This window comes from Anarrhichthys ocellatus, unplaced genomic scaffold (genome assembly GCF_004355925.1).
Source record: "Anarrhichthys ocellatus isolate YVR2014 unplaced genomic scaffold, GSC_Weel_1.0 scaffold24, whole genome shotgun sequence".
Lineage (NCBI taxonomy): Eukaryota > Metazoa > Chordata > Actinopteri > Perciformes > Anarhichadidae > Anarrhichthys > Anarrhichthys ocellatus.
This window is the reverse complement of record NW_022280054.1, coordinates 10,724,852-10,743,343: the sequence shown is the minus strand read 5'-3', so window position 1 is coordinate 10,743,343 and position 18,492 is coordinate 10,724,852. Positions and strand designations below refer to the sequence as shown.

General features: G+C 42.1%; 3 protein-coding genes across 5 annotated transcripts in view; all 3 read left to right on the top strand.

Annotated features, from left to right (window-relative positions):
* cab39 (calcium binding protein 39) overlaps window positions 1-2,163 on the top strand; it is a 13,153-nt gene extending 10,990 nt beyond the window's left edge. For 2 of the 3 annotated variants that reach the window (XM_031860950.1, XM_031860951.1), the window contains exon 9: window positions 44-232. In XM_031860950.1, coding sequence (XP_031716810.1) covers window positions 44-232 — 189 coding nt within the window. Of the gene's footprint in view, window positions 1-43 lie in introns of all 3 variants that reach the window. The other variant, XM_031860952.1, reaches the window with a different exon arrangement.
* Window positions 2,164-2,958: 795 nt separating this feature from the next.
* Window positions 2,959-8,145, top strand: itm2ca (integral membrane protein 2Ca). The gene is made up of 6 exons (XM_031860953.1): window positions 2,959-3,400; window positions 4,989-5,132; window positions 5,372-5,560; window positions 6,028-6,138; window positions 6,464-6,614; window positions 6,786-8,145. Exons 1-6 carry the CDS (start codon window positions 3,308-3,310, stop codon window positions 6,875-6,877), a joined length of 780 nt encoding a protein of 259 aa, XP_031716813.1. The 5' UTR covers window positions 2,959-3,307; the 3' UTR covers window positions 6,878-8,145.
* A 2,911-nt stretch (window positions 8,146-11,056) lies between these two features.
* Window positions 11,057-17,939, top strand: prss16 (serine protease 16). The gene is made up of 13 exons (XM_031860993.1): window positions 11,057-11,117; window positions 11,804-11,946; window positions 12,536-12,635; window positions 12,993-13,122; window positions 13,357-13,480; window positions 13,584-13,661; window positions 14,113-14,160; window positions 14,251-14,367; window positions 15,898-16,062; window positions 16,297-16,438; window positions 16,611-16,790; window positions 17,633-17,787; window positions 17,880-17,939. The coding sequence occupies exons 1-13, from the start codon at window positions 11,057-11,059 to the stop codon at window positions 17,937-17,939; spliced, it is 1,503 nt and encodes a 500-aa protein (XP_031716853.1).
* The last annotated feature ends 553 nt before the right edge of the window (window positions 17,940-18,492 follow it).

The window sequence follows — 18,492 nt, the reverse complement described above, 5'->3', positions numbered from 1 at the left end:
AATATATATGCACTGTATTAAAATCCTCTTCCTACACCACCAGGTGTTTGTGGCCAACCCCAACAAGACTCAGCCCATCCTGGACATCCTGCTGAAGAACCAAACCAAACTCATCGAGTTCCTCAGCAAGTTCCAGAACGACAGAACGGAGGATGAACAGTTCAACGATGAAAAGACTTACCTGGTCAAACAGATCAGGGACCTCAAGAGGCCCACCCCCCAGGAGGCCTGAGGAAGGTGTGCAGAGGTGGGGGTGGGGGGGGGAGCAGCCACCAGGATGACAACGTCTGCCTAACGGACCCATCAGCAGCTGCTCTTCTGGTTTCTGAACAAACAAATGGAAAAAAAACCAACGTACCCATATCAACTCATCAGGAAGTCGCCAGCTCCTCCGCGTCTCAGTGAACATTTGATTACTTCTTTTTTTGTTTTTAGTCTTTTTTCCTTCAAAAAGAAATACGAGAAAATAATAGACGCTGCTGCTTTCTTGCACATTGAGACATGTTAGGTATGTTCTAATGACAGTCCATCAAACATCGGGACAGAAAATACAGTACGGCCGACTTCCAGATAGACACGCACACCAACACACATCAAGGAACAAATGTAGACAAGTTTACACACACACACACACATATATGTATTACAAAAAAACATGCATACACACATACTGCAACAATATCAGCTGGAACCGTGTGGTGGAAATGGTACGAGCAAGTTGAACATTGGTGTGTTGGTTGCATGCCTTGAAATGCGACAGCTCCGCGGCTGTACCCAGCGCCGGCGCCGGCTCCCATGTTCAGTGCCACAGACTCTGAAATTTGCACGCGCATCGCATCAACCGCTACAGTTCTCGTATCATCGCCTTCATCCAATAAAACAACGGTGGCTCATTTTAGCGGTTTTCGTGGGGGGGAGACGAGCTCTCTGATGCCATCACTTAGAACCATTTACCTCCCGTGTGCTTCGTTTTACGACACGGCACTTGAAGCACGCGAGGAAACGAGGGGGGGTGAAGGGGATGAGAGTCGGGTCTCTTTTATTGTTTGTTTTGGGACAGGGTGAACATGTACATATGCCTTTTTGTTTTTTTGCTTTGTAGATTTGTTTTTGTTTAACCTTAACATATGAATATATATTATATATATATTACTTTAAACATCACGGTTTTGGTTAATTGTAATCAAATTACTTTCTAAACTATAAAAGAAACAAGTTAAGTGACGTTGTTTTTTTGCATTTCATTTTACTGCTGATAAAATGGTTGCTGTTGGGTTTCTTTGTACATAACTTAAAGGGCCGGCTCACATTTAGCTAACCTCGTCTAGGATATTAACAATTTGTACAGCGGAGGAATGTCGCGGTGTTGGCTCTGGATCTGTTCTTCTTCTTCTTACTCTCATCTACATTGTGAGCGTCTCTCAGACGGCTGGAGACCTGCAGGAGGGGATTGGGAGAGCATTAAGTGAGACATTAAAGCCTGTGTTTGTGCACTTTGTGAGGTGCTGAGCGATCATCATCAACTAACTGGAGTCGAGGATAGCGCCCCCCCCCCCCCCCCCTCAATTTCATTAACTTGTTTTATTTCCTCATCCTCACCACTCTGCTGGTGGCCTGGGAGTGCTGTGTGGCCCCACAGTGAGTGTGATTCAGGGGTGAGCTCATCAGGACATTGGCAACTCAGCCGCCATTCTTACCCCTCCTCCCTTCTCTTCAGAGGGTTTATAATTCCAGTACAATTGTGAGTGTAAAGCATTGTGGGTAGCAGAGTACTCTGGGCATGTTGGATTGTCCTCGTGGTGCGGAGCTAAACTGATGAAACCACAGATTTATTAATGTGCATGTGACCGACATGGTCCATGTAATGAGACATGAATTCATTTTAAATTAGAAACCATCTCAGTGCGGATAGCCGACGGTTCTTCCATTCGCATCGAACATGCATGCTCCTCACTGGCTGTGCATGATGCTGTACTAAAGATGTTGTACTGGAATTGTTTCTTTTGTTTCCAAGTATTTAACAACATTGAAATGCCAAATTAAACCATTGGCTGTGTGCTGACTTTGACTCCAGGTTCAGCATAGAGCGCGTGGGTGCTTTCAGAAGTGTCAAAGGCCTGGGCCCTACAATCGAAATAAAGAAAAAAAACATTTGGAATAAAATGATGCTGTGGTCATTTGTTGTGTGTTGACATTAGGATATGTACATCTGCATGACATTGCAGTGGGACTTTTTTCAAATTGGTGGAAGAAGTATTCAAACATGCTAGCTAAATTAAAAATACTCCATTATACATAAAAATAAAAAATGTTCAGAAGTAGGTAAATATCAACACAATGAACTTTCATATCAAAGATAATATCGGATTCAGATAGTTTCCCTCATAATTATGACATGTATTAGAGGTTCATAATTGTGAGCTACTACATTATAATTAAGGAACAGAATTTAGATTTTTTTTTTACAAGCGCTTGAAACATAAATAGACCTACAGTACAAACAATTGATCACAATGACCTAAAGAATCCTGCTGTTTATCATACTCTTGTATTGAAATTACGTTTTCTTGTAAACGGTCAAACAAACTAATTCGTCTTTGCAACAAATTTGGCAATTCAACAAATCAATTAAGCTATTTCATCGATTAAGTGTTTCATTTTCAACTCCTCCCTCTTCCACTACTTTCTGACTTTTATCATAAAAAAATAGATCCGCAATTACTGCAACATCTTTTCTGTTTGTTATGTGTAGCAGCAGCTACGGAGCATCTCCTCGTTCATTTGGAATGATTTTCTGTCCACCCGGAGAATAAGTCCCAATATTCACCCTCCTCCTAGCTCTGCGTTTGGTCTCCACACGACTCCTCATATCTGTTTGCTGCTGGGCAGGTGTTGTTTATTTATTGTTTACTGAAAACAGCTGCCTGCTGGCCCGACACCACCCATGAGAGCGGTGAGAGTGAACCAAAGCAGTCAAGCAGTGGGTGTGACTGTGAAGCCGAGGGGACGGTGACCTTGTCACATTTGATTTAAAACAGCGACAGAGCTGATACGATAGTGCGTGTGTTTTGTGAATGTCAACAGAGAGCACTGCACTAGTCCTTTAAGTGCACATATAAAAAAAACAGCACACTTCCGGTAGAACAAGACGAAACAGACAGAGACGCAACGGTGAGAAGAGGACGTTCCCGTCGACGAGGTGAGGGGCTTTTGTTTCAGGAAGGTGGCCAGCTATCCATAAGACAGACGAAGCGCGAGGACACCTGCAGACAGACAGAGAGACACACACGGTGACACACAGAGAGACATGGTGAAGATCAGCTTCCAGTCTGTCGCGGGACAGAAAGTGGAGAAGGAGAATGATGGCGACAAGACCGAGATTCTCATTCCTCATCCGATGGTGAGTAACGCGCCGCCTGTTGTTGTTTTTTTTCTTTATTAATATTGTTTGTCATAGTCGTCTTTGACTTGGTGCTTATGTAACGAGGTGCCCGCTGACTCTCCTGCATGGTTGTGTTGGTCTGCGGGTCAGCGTGCACCCGCGCAGCCTGAACAGCAGGGGATTCTCCTCCTGTTTCTTGACGGCATTCATCGCCATTAGGTTTGGAAACAGAACGTGCCGTCGCTGCGTTGGTTTCCTTCTGCGCCACTTAAAAGCAGCCTTGAAGCAAGTTCTTATAATGTGCAAATGCATGCTGTTTGTTTAGGGGCTGCACAGATGAATGCAAGCAAAAAAAACGCAATTTAACAATATTTAGGATTTGTATTGGGGTTTTGCTTCTATAGCAGCCACAGCCTCTGATTTCTTTCCTCCTGTGCAGATTTAAATAAATAACTCCCCCAGCTAAGAAAGAATGCAAGAAATGCATGGGATTTTTGGCTGACAAAATGGCAGATGGGTTGCAGCGCATGCAAGACTATTTTGCACAGCTCCCAAATGAGGCAGAGCAGTGGAGTGCTCAACTTTGCCGTAGCAGCAGCATCAGCATCGGCCTCGGCTCCCTTATCAAAGACACATGAAGGAGCCCAGAAGATGATGAGCCGTGATTGTAATATAGATTGATATAGATGGGACATGCATGCACATGACATGAATATTTGCATAAGCACAGAGCCGGAGTGGCTGTATGTGACTTTTGAAATCTGTTCAAATGTATCGAGCAGGAGACGGACCGTCCTCGTGGTGTGCCACGCTCTCAGCTGGTGTGAAAAGAGCCTCTGTCTTCTCCCCCGGTGGGGTGGGAGAACACAAAGAACCGAGTCTCACAGAAGTGTGTGTTCGCACATGCACAGTTGTCGCCTTGTCCTCATGCACCCCTCTGTTCCCAAACGCTTCCACAAAGAACAGCGTGCCGAACTGAAACGAGTGACACGAACACCGTGTTCTGCAAGACGTTGTGAAAAAAAAGGCACTGATTTCCATCTTTCATGTGTCATCTCCTTTTTGTTTTTTTTAAATGATGGAACATGTTTGCACAGGATTGTCATTACTTTTCTTTGAAGTTTCTAACAACAGTACGATTTCCCATGCACACAATGATTTTTCTTTTTTTGCCCCCGTCACAGCTCCAACAATAGCCACCATTGTTGTTTCTAAACCTGCCACAAGCGTTCTGCAGTACAGCGCTTCTCTGTTGAGTCTTTGTTTTTGTAAGCGCACGGTGAGTGGCTACTATCTGTGTGTAGTGCCACACTGCCAACAGATGGGCTGCGAGACTGGAGGCGTCTGGGAAGATTACTCACCGTCTCTCAGTCAAGTTTTTATTACCGTGAGCTCCGTCATCCCTTCCTCTGGCCGGGCTCAGTGCTACTAATTCCTGCTTTAAAATGCGCCGTTAATGTGAGCTTCTATTTTAGCACTTAGTTAATTTGAGTCATTTTCAGCTGCTCATCAGATGAGTAAGCTGCATGTTGGATTGACGCTCCCTGGAAATGCTTATTCTGTAGTCATTTGAAGTATTAAAATCTGTGTTGTGTGTCTTTTCCAGGATGACGATGAGCTGGTCCTGCCGCTGAGGCCCAAAAAGTCTCCCCTCAACGGCCTGTGCTGCCTGACGTTTGGCCTGGTTGTGTTCATGGCCGGTCTGGTCCTAGCCTCCATTTATGTCTACCGCTACTACTTTATACCTCACGTGAGACCCCTATTATACTCTTCTGTGTGTTGCATGTGTCTCAGATTGGCCCTTGCACCAAATACTGTAATCAGAAATGTGACATTTTTGGACATGCATGGATGTAAACTGCAACAGGCATACAGCCGCGAGGCGGTAATTGTAGTTTATTTAAGTCACTGCTGTAAAAGAAGGATATTCTTGCACAGACCGTTCCAGCCGGTGTGTTGATTCAGATGCTAAATTGTGTTTGTGTGCAGATGCCAGAGGAGAACATGTTCCGCTGCACGATTCTTTACGATGACTCCGAGTATGCTCCGCTGCGTGGGCGTCAGGAGCTGGAGGAAAATGTCGGCATCTACTTGGGCGACAACTATGAGAAGATCAGTGTGCCCGTGCCTCACTTTGGAGACAGCGACCCCGCTGATATAATCCATGACTTCCACAGAGTGAGGACACACACACACACACACACACACACATACACACTTGACAACTTGAATAGAGAACAAACTAAGTACACTGTTAAATCTTTTTAAAACAAATACAGAAAAAGAAAAGGACTATGAAAAGAAAATCAAATGTAAACAAAGACCAGTCTACAACCATGCTAACGGCTCTTGGAGGCCATACTAAGGCACAGCAGTGCTTTTGTTAACATCGGCATGCTAACATGCTCACAAATTCATATTTTGATCTGATGATGGCGCTAGATGAAAACACAGTGGATACACAAAGTCAGATTCATCCTCTGGGGACCATGAATGTCCATATAAAACTCTAATGGCAATCAGTATTTCAGTTTGGACCAAGATGGCAACATCTCTAGAGTCCCACTGCTAACATTGGTCAAATTATTCAAAAATCACCTAAGCATTTAAAATGTTGTCTTTTAATAAACTGTTTTATTTTCCAGGGACTTACAGCCTACCATGACATTGCTCTGGACAAGTGCTACGTTATCGAGCTCAACACCACCATTGTGATGCCTCCACGCAACCTTCTGGAGCTCCTTATCAACGTGAAGGTAACGCAAATAAATCTCAGACAACTTAACGTCTGCACGAGCACCCTTTTCTCTTGAACGTCTAGAAAGAAATGGCTTTACTTTTTGCCTTCGCCATTCCCAAGTGCTACCAATTGGTTAAAATGTTCATATTTGACTTATTAAATACAGTTGTATAGATGTAAGAAACAAAAACTAAGCTCTTCGTTCCTTTAAAGGTCAGCACTGTCGAGGAATTTTATCAAAACGTCTGAGTGTGCAGACAACCAATGTTGGGACTATCCAGCCCCTTAGTGTGTCTGTTATCGCTGTGAGCTTGTTTTTATTGTACCTCTGTCGCTTGCAGAAGGGAACATACTTGCCTCAGACCTACATCATCCATGAAGAGATGGTGGTGACCGACAAGGTGCACAACATGCGTGAGCTGGGGCCCTTTATTTATCGCCTGTGCAACGGGAAGGACACGTACCGCCTGAACCGCCGTGTCACCCGCAGACGTAAGTTGGGGGTCATTGGAGGGGTCAATAGAAACATTTTAAGTGCGATGATGGATGACGGTAGGGTCTGTGTTTTTATTTTAATGGATAGAAGTGACTTTTGTTGTTTTCACAAAACGTTGTGATCAGATCAAGTCACATCACTGGTCCGTCCCCTTCTCACCCTCTCAGGCATCAACAAGCGCGACGCAAAGGACTGCCACCACATCCGTCACTTCGAGAACACATTTGTGGTGGAGACTGTTATCTGCGATGAAGCGTGAAACACGCCAGTCATCCAGCCCACTGAAAGGCACATCTCCAGTCATCGCCTCAGCCACTGTAGCATCCTCCTGTTAATCTGAGTTACTCTGAGCTTGTGATTTCGGTTTGATGTTGATTTTACCTGCCTGTTCCAATTTTTTATTATTTTTTTTTCTAATTCCCTTCGGTTATATTTACTCTGAAGTGTGATGCAATACTAAACAGCTTGTTCTATCACAGGGTTTTCCATGTAGCAAACTCCTTCAGCCAATAACGACTTATGATTTCAACACCTCTCCTCTTCCTCTGGGGATCTGTATGATGGTTACTGTCTCCATGTGTCGTCATGGAGACTGTTCTTTTGTTTTTGTCCTCTCCCTCCCCCTGGAGGTCTCTCCAACAATCATCTGTGCAGAGCATGACGCCTTGCTTCTCTGAGCAAACATTATCCATAGATTTCAATAACCTCTCCTGTTCTCTGCAATGTTAACACGGAACTGCCGATGACTAGTCGCTTGCTTGCATCTCTTGCCTGCCTGTTGCCTCCTCGCTCCCCTTTCTGCTTTTCATTTCCTAGAAGGTTGCATTAGGTCTGTATTCACTTTTATTTGGTAAAGAATTCCATAATTGAACATCTTTATTTTGGGTGCTCTCATTTGTCATCAGCTTTTCTCTTTTCTTTTTTTTTGCGCACTCTTCCTTTAATGCCTTTCGTGAATCTTTTTTTTCTTTAAATCACGTCTTTGTTTTCACTTGCATGTGTTTATCTATAAGAGAGAAACAGCTCTGTTAGAATGTTTTGTAAACCAACGATTAAAGCCTTAGTCCAGAGTCAGAGACTGGGCTAAAGTCATTACTGCTGAAAGAGAACATATTATATGGTATGTTAGGCAAACAAAATCAACTTTGATCTGTATATTTTGTCTGCTGATTAAATCATAATATCTGTCTGTGAATAAAGTAGTGACATTAACTCGGTGTCCGTTGATGCTTCGTTAATTTTCAGACCCCCAAACGTTTGTCAGAATGACGGAGCAACATCATCACGCTGCAGCCGCAATAAAATCATTTCAGTTATTTGTATGTTTTGTAGCAACAATCCAAGTTGGTGCAATTTGTTTGTTGTCAGATGTGAGATTCTTTCATTGTTTATGTTCTATATATACCTTAGAGGAGTGAGTTTGATATGATGAATATTACCTCCTGGCAGATGACTTTGATCTCTTCCCTGTCAACATGTCCGCTGATGCAGTTGAAAGCGCCATTAAAAAAAGATTTTGGTCAAGAATTAACTTTTCATGCTCAACTTTGTAAACGTGTCTGTCACTGAATTTGAACAACTCGTATGTGTTTTTACCCAAATTATTAAAACATTATTTTCTCCTAATAGTATCGAACCGTGCAGATGGTTTAATTGGCCAGATGTTGCGATGGACACACAAACGTTTCCCCGTGCCCATTCTCAGCACGCTGCAAAAAATGATCTAACCAAGATTGAGAAATGTAGCTGAATTTCACAGCTTGCTCTTGTATTCAGACAACACAGCACGCCTCCATCTGATCCCTCTACTTATTTGCTCATTCTGATGTTGATTATAGCTTTTACTGTCATTGTGCTGTGAAATGGTTTTCCTACAGCATTGCATTAAGCAGCTAATTTGTGTTTTCTAATGTCATCATCCTTATCTCGCTCTTGCATCACAACCATCTGCTACACATCCAAAGTGAGACGGTTCAGACCATTTTTGATATCTATGCGCTTGGATTTTAACCGGATAACAAAAATGCTCATAATGCTCCATCAGTGGCCTCATTTGACAGGCTAGTGTGTAATATTAGGTTAATGTCAGAGAGGATATCCAGTCCAGACTACTTTGCCAATCCTTAATGACTAATTGCTTTTGCAACGATTACTTTTGGATCATTTCAGATCTGCACATGAGGTAATCTAGATCCTTGCAGACTGCTGGAGGCTTATGCGGCTGCCCTTCCATCTGGCGAGGCTTAGGCCCCGAGAGCTGCTGGCTCTGTGACTGAGATGCTTTTAAAGAAGACAAAAGCCTGAGATCAAATTATTTCTAACATACGGCACACATAGGAGAGTCAAACTGTGTTATTACATAAAACAATTACACATGACAAACAATACCATGTTGCTAAAAATTAGATTGTATGTCCTATTTTTCACTTAGTAGCTGTGTTTCTTACTCATCAGAGTTTAGTTCTGATGACCTAACGTGCAGACATTCAGTCAACTACAAAATGGTAGAATATTTGCTTGCCAGTTTCAAGAAATAGTTGAAAACGTTAATAAATAAATCCACTTATTCGTCCTAATGCGCAGAGTCGGATGAGAAGATCAATACCACTCTCAGACATGTCTGTATGCTATAGGAAGCCCGGAAGCGCTTAGCTTAGCTTAGCATAAAGACTGGAAGCAGGGGGACACAGCTAGCATGGCTCTTTTCATAGGTAAAATAAAAACATTTTACAGACCGACTGAGAGAACATCTCTGTGCTGAAGCTCTGAGGTACAATATTTGTTCTCATTACCAGCTGTGTTATGTGTTGATGTTGTTGACTATATGAAATAATAGGACATGGTCTGTAATAGAAATGGACTTCTTTCAGACATCTCAGTGTGCTTTATACTTTACACTTGAGAATATCATTGTCTCTGATGTCCAGAACGTCAGAATCCCTGAAGATGAAATTACAGCGCATTTAAGGAGCTTGTTTGTCTTCTTCGTTGGTTCTCAGAGACACGAGGTGTTTGGAGGTGGAGCAGCAGATTAGATAGCGATGAGGACATCAAGGTGTGGAGAGGTGGACCTGAAAAACACTGACATCTGTACACAGCTGCAACAGTCAAATGACATGACCTATTTGAGTGATTGCATGTCTATTGCATGTTAGTTTTTTTGAACTACTACTTTTCTTATTTTTTTCGACATACTAAACTAGGACTTTTTTCACTTTTTTCAACATACTATACTATGACTTTTTATCTTTTCAACATACTATACTATGACTTTTTATCTTTTCAACATACTATACTATGACTTTTTTTTGACATTGGTAAATAAGACTATTTTTCGATATACCAAATTATGACTTTGAAATGTGACATACGATACAGATTTTTAAAAACTTTTTTCAAAATACCGTACTTTGGCTTTTTTTCGACATACTATAGTATGACTTTTTTAGTTTTTTCGACATACTATAATGACTTTTTTAGTTTTTTCGACATACTATAGTATGACTTTTTTCGTTTTTTCGACATACTATAGTATGACTTTTTTAGTTTTTTCGACATACTATAGTATGACTTTTTTCGTTTTTTCGACATACTATAGTATGACTTTTTTAGTTTTTTCGACACACTATAGTATGATTTTTTTAGTTTTTTCGACATACTATAGTATGACTTTTTTCGTTTTTTCGACATACTATAGTATGACTTTTTTCGTTTTTTCGACATACTATAATAAGGACTTTTTTCGTTTTTTCGACATACTATAATAAGGACTTTTTTAGTTTTTTCGACATACTATAGTATGACTTTTTTCGTTTTTTCGACATACTGAGCTATGACTTTTTTTCGACATATTATTTTACATTTTAATGACAATGTCATAACAAATGTCATAGTATAGTTTGACATTGAGTCAAACTATACTATGACATTTGTTATGACAAGTTCATGGCATACTATTTTTTTATGAAATTTTTAGAATATGCCATACTAATACTAATGTATTAGGACTATAATTAGCCAACATTTTAAGTATTTAGTCAACTCCAATATCAGAGCAACTCACTGAGCTGCTTTTGCTACTGAGGAACATAAAACACTGAGAGACGCACTGAGTGTTTGAAAGAGGGAAAAGAAAGCCATTACAAGGCAGAAAGATCTAGTTACATCACCAAGCTGATGCTCGATTTTGCTGAGCAGTTTATACATGGCATATACACACACACACACACACACACACACGCACACACACTCTCACTCTCACTCTCTTTCTGTTCTCATGAAATGCCATATGTAGATCATAATAATACACAGGTCATGTCACAGTTCCCACCCTTCAAAGGACTATATAGGGAGCTGATGAGCGGTGCAGATCCCCCTGAGTCCTGCAGACTGGACATGCGTTACGTTTATCTTAAAGTATCCTGATTCGGTGGTAAAGATGCTTTTCTCACCGGCTTGCTGTCTCATCCTTCTACTCCTCTTCAACTCAACTGATGCTGGTGAGTTGATGAATGCTCCACTGAATCTGATAATGGGTTTACTCATGGATTTAATAACTTGACAGCTTCATGATATACAAAAAAAAAATCAAAATCAAAGCACTTCACAGATGTGAGGATTTGCTGTAAGGTTTTTGAAAAGTGGAAATATTTTGAGCTGGAAGACGAAAGAAAAAAGACGCTGGTGGTGACAGACAATCCTTTGGGAGGCTGACGTTAGGTGTTGACTGTTACTGAAACAGATCAGAGGTTTTCTAAGTGGAGATTAAAGGATTTTAGCCAATCATCACATCAGTGACATGAACATAAACTATTTATATCAATCAAATGGATGATAGAGCCACATAGGAGCCTTTCTAGAGGAAGTTCTCAGCTCTGGAGGCCAGCAGGTCAGCAATAATACACTATATTTATATAGCACTTTTCAAAACAAAGGTTACAAAGTGCTTTACAAGACAGAAATGGCAGACAAACAATGATAGTAACAATTTTAAATAGTTTAAAAGCTATACAACATTGAGCAAAGAAGCAACACAAGGAGGACTGCTGGAATGACCCCCATCACACAGGACTGAGCCAGAGCAATTGCTCTCAAACAGGCCATTGAGGTTGGTATTATTTCAATGACTTTGCACAAGTGCCCTTCTCTCATATTCCCTACCTCTTGGTCTCTTCTTTATTGCCAGGACGGATTCTGGGGAAGATCAAGGAGCGTGTGCGTAATCTCCTACTGCAGAAAACCAAGCAGCCTCTTCAACATGTGAAGGAGGGCAGGATCCACCAGCAGCTGGACCACTTCAACCGACTAGACTTCAGCACCTTCCCTCAGGTAGAGACGGATCAGTGGTCTATCCGGTGTGGGGCCCTCTCGAGGCTGGGGAAACCAGCTTGGTCCACTAAGGCCCTTGGTCCTGGAACGATCTGCAGGCCAAGATTTAAATGATTTTAAACTTAGAAGGAAGTGGTCGCTGCTAGCTGCAGGTGCTTCAACTAACTAACAAACTCATGGTCACAATGCTGCCTTGTGAATGCACTGGATGATGTCATTTAGTTAGACGTATCTATTGTTGCTGCTGGAATCTGATGTTGTTGTCCTGCTCTACAGAAAAGAGCTAAACTTTGCTAAATCTGCTCTGAAGCAGCAGTGAGTGAGCTCTCCGTCTGGATAAATCTAGACTGGTTGAACCTTTTCATCACCTCAACTCCAGCATAGCCACCGACGAGACGATGCCTCCGAACAGCGTGTATTGAGTTCTGTTTAGCTCTCACTTTCATTTGTGGCTGCCAATGTGCAAATGTGTCCTTTGGAGCGTTAAATAAGGGATTACTTACACAAAGAAATGTGCTGCTGGTTTTGGTGAAGCTGAATAAACCATTTATTTCTTTCTCTCCTTCTCTCTTCCTGTCTTTCTCCCCAGAGGTTCTTTGTGAACGAGGCGTACTGGCGGCGTCCTGATGGTCCGGTGTTCCTCTTCATCGGAGGAGAAGGGCCCATCTATGAGTTTGATGTTCTGGCAGGTACAGTAGGATGAACATGTCCTCACCTGTCTGTCACATGCATTCAAATGGCAGATCAAACGGATTCAAATACAGAAAATGTCTGACACTCCCTCGCAGATTTGGAAATAAAAGTGGGAACATTGAGTGAAGCATCATGTTGTGTGTCAGTAAGATGACACTTGTTTTCTTTGCTATATCTGTCCTGTCCTGTTCTGTGTTCTGTCTGTCTTTTTTTACTCACCTGTATCCAGTTGATTGTGCATCATCATTCACACATACCTTTAAAACGTTTAATTCCCTCAAACTGTCTGTGTATTTCTTATTTAAAAACAGAAAGAAGCGTTAGACCACTCTGAATCCTATCTGCTTTCCCAGGTCACCATGTTGACATGGCTGAGGAACACGGGGCGCTGCTGTTGACTCTGGAGCATCGATTCTATGGCGACAGCGTCAACCCTGACGGCCTCAAAACGGAGAACCTGTCAGACCTGAGCAGCCAGCAGGCGTGAGTGTTGGCTACCAGCTTGTGTGTGTACAAGTACATGTATGCTTGTAAATGTGTGTCCTTCACCTCACTCCCTCAATACATAATGTATGTGTATCTGTGTCTTTTTGGTTTGTTTTCAGCTTCCCCTCTACTTTCTGTCTAGTGTGTGTGTGTGTGTGTGTGTGTGTGTGTCTGTTTGTGTTTGTCAGGTGAAAGACTGAAGAGTTGTTTTGTGTGTTGTTTTTTGTCCAGGCTTGCTGACTTGGCTGTATTTCACCAGCACATCAGCCAAAGCTTCAATCTGAGCCACAGGAACACCTGGATCAGCTTCGGAGGCTCGTACGCTGGAGCTCTGTCCGCCTGGTTCAGAGGAAAGGTGCTAACAAAATTTTTACATCTCACACAACTTACTGTACATATTATTTCCCTTTTAGCAATTGTTACACATTTTTCTGTGTTCCTCTTTCATCCTACTGCAGTTTCCTCACCTGGTGTACGGAGCCGTGGCCTCCTCTGCTCCTGTCAAGGCGACGTTGGACTTCTCTGCCTACAGCAATGTAAACTGGCACAAACCATGGTCACTATTAATATTCAATATTAGCATATAATCAGAGATGTAGACAGGATTTTTTTTTTTAAATACTGGGGTCCTGAGTCCCTGTGCAACTCAACCTTGCACATACATCTTTTTTGACAAGCTTCAGGAAAAAGAAGTGAGTAAATGAGTCACAAATGTTTACATTATGGGACTAAATGCTGATTCAAAGCCTCCCTCATACGTAGTTTGAAACCCATTATTTATGTGTGTAATCATTCAACCTCCCTGTAATCACAGAACATCATCAAACCCCCCACAGTTCCCAGAAATATTACCATGGACGTGACCTTCGTACACTTCATTTTTACCTATACGGCCCAGAAATTATTACACATGCAGAACATCTAATTTCGTCACCAGTTAGCCTTGTGATGCATGCCTGCTCTCAGCTCTGTGGTTTCCTGTTTCAGGTTGTCGGCTTGAGTCTCATGAACGAAGCGGTTGGTGGCTCAGAAAAGGTGTGAAGGCAGCCACCATGTCTGTGCATCGTATGACTGGCATTACATTTCTGTCCGTCACGCGTGTTGAATCTCATCCTCTTCCTGCAGTGTCTGGCTGGTGTGCGAGAAGCCTTCGCTGCTGTGGAAGCAGTGATGGGCGGGAACGCCAGCCGGGTGGCCGTGGACTTCGGATGCTGTCAGATCCCCAAGGATCTCGATGATCAGGTGACGGCTTTGGTCTTTATGAGACAGTTTAGGGGGAAGGAATTAGAGGTTGTTAGGCATAAGAAAGGGGAACAAAGATCCCTCTCTGTGGTATCTTGTTTGGGCATTTTTGTATTTTTTATGCTATTGTTTTGAGGGTTTTAGAGACTTTTTCAACGCATGCTGGTGTAGTGAACTCTCAATACTTTGATGATCAACATGCGACCACTAGACATGACTTTGAACAGCACTATCAGAGTGTTAAGGAGTTCTTACATGTTGGACAAACCTGTAGGCCTACTCTAAATCACTGGTAACCAACCTTTGTCTTCAGATACCCCACAGCCCTATCAGATGAATTTGAGCAGGCTACCCCGGCAGCAGCACCAACCATCATGTTACAATTATCATCATTAAACTTGGTAGTTACATTATACCAGATAGTTACAGTTGCTAAAACACCATTTCTGAAACTAGTGCTCTCTTGTTTTAAACTCCACACACAAAAACCCAAAACATATACACAAAATCTTACTATTTTTACCATTTATCCATTACTCCTATTGTAGTGGCCATTTGTCGACTTAATCAAACTTAAACAAACAATAATCAAACGCCACTGATGCACCGTGGTCGGTATTCTTACGCAGCCAGAAGAGAGTGGATTGTCCATGCAGGATTCCGATTTTCGTGTTTATTAAATAAAGCAAACAAAACAAGCAAACAAACGAACTAATAAAACTCCTGTCGTGCTGTCTCTCCTGTCCTGTGCAGTGCAGGTAAAAACTATACGCCCACCCCGGTGCATGCTGGTCCTATCAGTCTACTCCTATATATAGCAACAGGTGCCCACAGTAATTACCCAAAAAATAATATAACTAAACTAATTACTATTTAAGAGAAAAAATAATCTTAATATATCAAACATCTACAATAATTAAACAATACTACTTATAAATGAGATAATAAAATACAATATTAAGTAAATAGCTCCAACACCTATTTTAACTTTTAATCTGTTTACGTTACTATTGGCTAACTATTATCTTTTTTGAAATTATAATCATAACAGACTATGACCTTTTATGACTTTTTAATGACATGCAACCATTTATCCATCACATTTAGGTGTTTATTGTGTTTAACTATTGCAATTCCACCATTAATAAATTGTCCTTTAGTACTATTTGAACTGTAGGCTTCTACTTTTAACTATTTCAACCACATCAATGACTTTCTGCTAAGTGTCAGACTTCTCTGCTCGCTTGCAAACTAACTGTCACAATGTCATTTATTGCAGCCACTTAATATGTGTGGGCCTCTACATATTTGTAGTCAAATCTTAATTTCGAATCAATTGAAATTAATTTAGTTACTCCACAATTAATATGCCTAGCCCCTGGTTGGGATTCACTGTTTGAATAATAACAATTTCATCACATTTTACACTGTTTTTCATCAGTCATCTTTGTTTTTGTTTTGTTTCTTCAGTTCTAACACAGAACAAATGCATCTGTGTGGAAAATAAATATTTCCCTCTACACCTCTCAGATTGAGCTGATGCAAAACCTGGCCGACATAGTTATGGGGACGGTGCAATACAATGAAGAAGGGGCGCTCATGCCAATCGATGAGCTCTGTGGTGTGATGACCAACAAGAGCGAGGCTTACGTGGAGGAGACGGAGGCTTACAACCGCCTTGTTAAACTTGCCCAGGTAAGGAAAACACAAGGATGTCACAAATGTCCAGCTTGCAGTTTTCTCTTTTCATGCACAGTATAACCACCAGGTGTCACCATTGAGCCATTTCCTCGATGAGACAGGCTCGAAGCAAAGGTGCAACCTTTTAGGATTTCTCTCGTTAATAGAATTATGTAGCCAGGGACCCACAGTGTGGTGTTTTATATGTGTTGTGTGTTATTTCCTTTGTGTGTGTGTGTGTTTGTGCAGATCTACCATTCCTCCAGTGAGGAACCATGTCTGGACATCTCCCATGAGAAAACAGTGAAGGATCTGATGGACACGACCGTCCACTCAGGCAGGAGAGCAGAGAGACAGTGGACCTACCAGACCTGCACCGAGTTTGGCTTCTGTACTACACACACACACACACACACACACACACACACACACACACGCACGCACGCACACACACACACACACACGCACACACACACACACACACACACTAGACAATAGATATAGTCAACCATCATTCTTTCTATCATCTGACACCCTTTCGTTGTGTCTTTGTGTGTGTGTAGACCAGACTTGTGAGGATGCTACTTGTCCGTTCTCTGGGATGGTGACCCTGCGAACCCAGACTGAACTCTGTCTAATGCTGTTTGGCATTTCCCAGCATTCCCTGCCTGGACGCGTTGCCTTTACGAACACTTACTATGGAGGAGACAACCCACACACACACAGGATCCTCTATGTCAATGGTGAGACTTGGTTTACTAGAGGCAAAATCACAACAAATTAGAAAGATGGACTTAGTAGAGTGCACATGTCCGCCTGGATGTGTCTGTAACGACTACTGTTGTATTCTGTGATTGAATGAATACAACCAGTGCTGCAAAGCGTCATCAAACGGACTTCTTTCAAACTCAAAAACCAGCAGCGATGTAACGTTGTACAAGCAGTGGGCTTGAAGTTGTTAAATAACACGCTTCATACAATCATGCCAAAACACAAAGGTAAAGTCACCAAGCTGTCTACCCGTTTAGCAACAACTGATTGGCAGCGAGGTACAGCAGAGTGTGCACTGGTAGTACCGTTAGCTCTTTGTCGAACACACCATCCAAAAAAATAACAGCGTGCTAACAGCTTCCCCCCACCGTGTCTCTGGACACAGAGTAGCAAGATTGTAGATGCACTTAGCTGTGTTATCACTAGCGTACTACCAGCCGGGTGGAATGGTGAGAGAGGAGTCAGCAGGCAGTCAATGCTAATAAAACAGGTAATAAAAGGTGTTTTGAGAAGGTGTGAGTCACCACGAACACAAGAGGTAATTGAGCATGCAGTGATAACTGGCCGCCCAAAATATTGTGCAGTTTGCTGCAGCAGAATGTGAGATTAGCCGTGGACAGACACAGAGGTGCACAGTCTCTCACTCAGTCACGGACACATGGACTCACGTAGTCACACACACACACACACACAATCAAATGCATAACCTCTCCCGTGGCCTGCGCCTGGCGGAGATAATAACTGAACCTAAGCAGGCGAGGGAGCAGCCAAACAGTGGTACAAATGTAAATCTATTTCCTCATCGTTGCCACAGGTGGAGTTGACCCGTGGAAGGAGCTGTCGGTGGTTCAGGACAGGGCTGAGGAAGGAGAAGAAGCCCAGACCATCTTCATTAAGGACACTGCGCACTGTGCTGATATGATGACTAGAAGAGTCACAGACCGCCGCTCGCTCCAGAACGCCAGACAGGTATGTGTGCCTCACTGATATGTTATTGTGTAATCTGCATAACAAACACGTAGAATGATGAAATCCTCAAAAACATTCCTTCTCCCTCCCAGGAGATTGAGAAACATGTGGACAGTTGGCTGAAGATGGCTGCCCTGGAGAAAACCGTCTGATCCAAACACATTATAACCTGATCAGCTCTTATCACTGTTCCCTGAAACAGATTCATGAGCATGGTGTGCCTGGCTGCTCTGCTTCTTCATCATCATCATCATCCTCTATTTCCTCTCTGCCCCTCCTATTCTCCTCCATCTACAATCATCTCAGCACTGATCTGTGTGTTTGTGTGGTTTGGTTTTATCTTTTTTGTTTTTATGCGTCTTTACAAATGTTTTCCCTGTTTTTAATACTAATATTAATTTACAAATGCAGAAAGATTTTTCTTTAATGCTCATTGCTATCTTAGTTGTCTTAGATTTATAAAGGATCTTGAGGTTTATATCTACCGAGTGTTAATGTTTATAATAACCCTGATATAATGTCTGTTTCCCATATTAGCTTCTTTCTTCTTCTTCTTTTTTTATTCATCAGTTGTCATAACCCTCTATAACCTCTAGGGTGCGATATTGCTACATGTGTGTCAAACCCATTTCTTGATCCTCATTCATTGTAAAACACAAACACAACAAATTAAGACTCAGAATAGTTTGCCATGCCGGCTGCTCT

Excerpts from the sequence above, each read along its gene's own strand:
- itm2ca (XM_031860953.1), top strand. The coding sequence starts at position 3,308 with ATGGTGAAGATCAGCTTCCAGTCTGTCGCGGGACAGAAAGTGGAGAAG. Across the intron at positions 3,401-4,988 it reads TTCTCATTCCTCATCCGATG|GATGACGATGAGCTGGTCCT; the intron begins GTGAGTAACGCG and ends TGTCTTTTCCAG. Across the intron at positions 5,133-5,371 it reads GCTACTACTTTATACCTCAC|ATGCCAGAGGAGAACATGTT; the intron begins GTGAGACCCCTA and ends GTTTGTGTGCAG.
- prss16 (XM_031860993.1), top strand. The coding sequence starts at position 11,057 with ATGCTTTTCTCACCGGCTTGCTGTCTCATCCTTCTACTCCTCTTCAAC. Across the intron at positions 11,118-11,803 it reads CTTCAACTCAACTGATGCTG|GACGGATTCTGGGGAAGATC; the intron begins GTGAGTTGATGA and ends CTTTATTGCCAG. Across the intron at positions 17,788-17,879 it reads CGCTCCAGAACGCCAGACAG|GAGATTGAGAAACATGTGGA; the intron begins GTATGTGTGCCT and ends TCTCCCTCCCAG.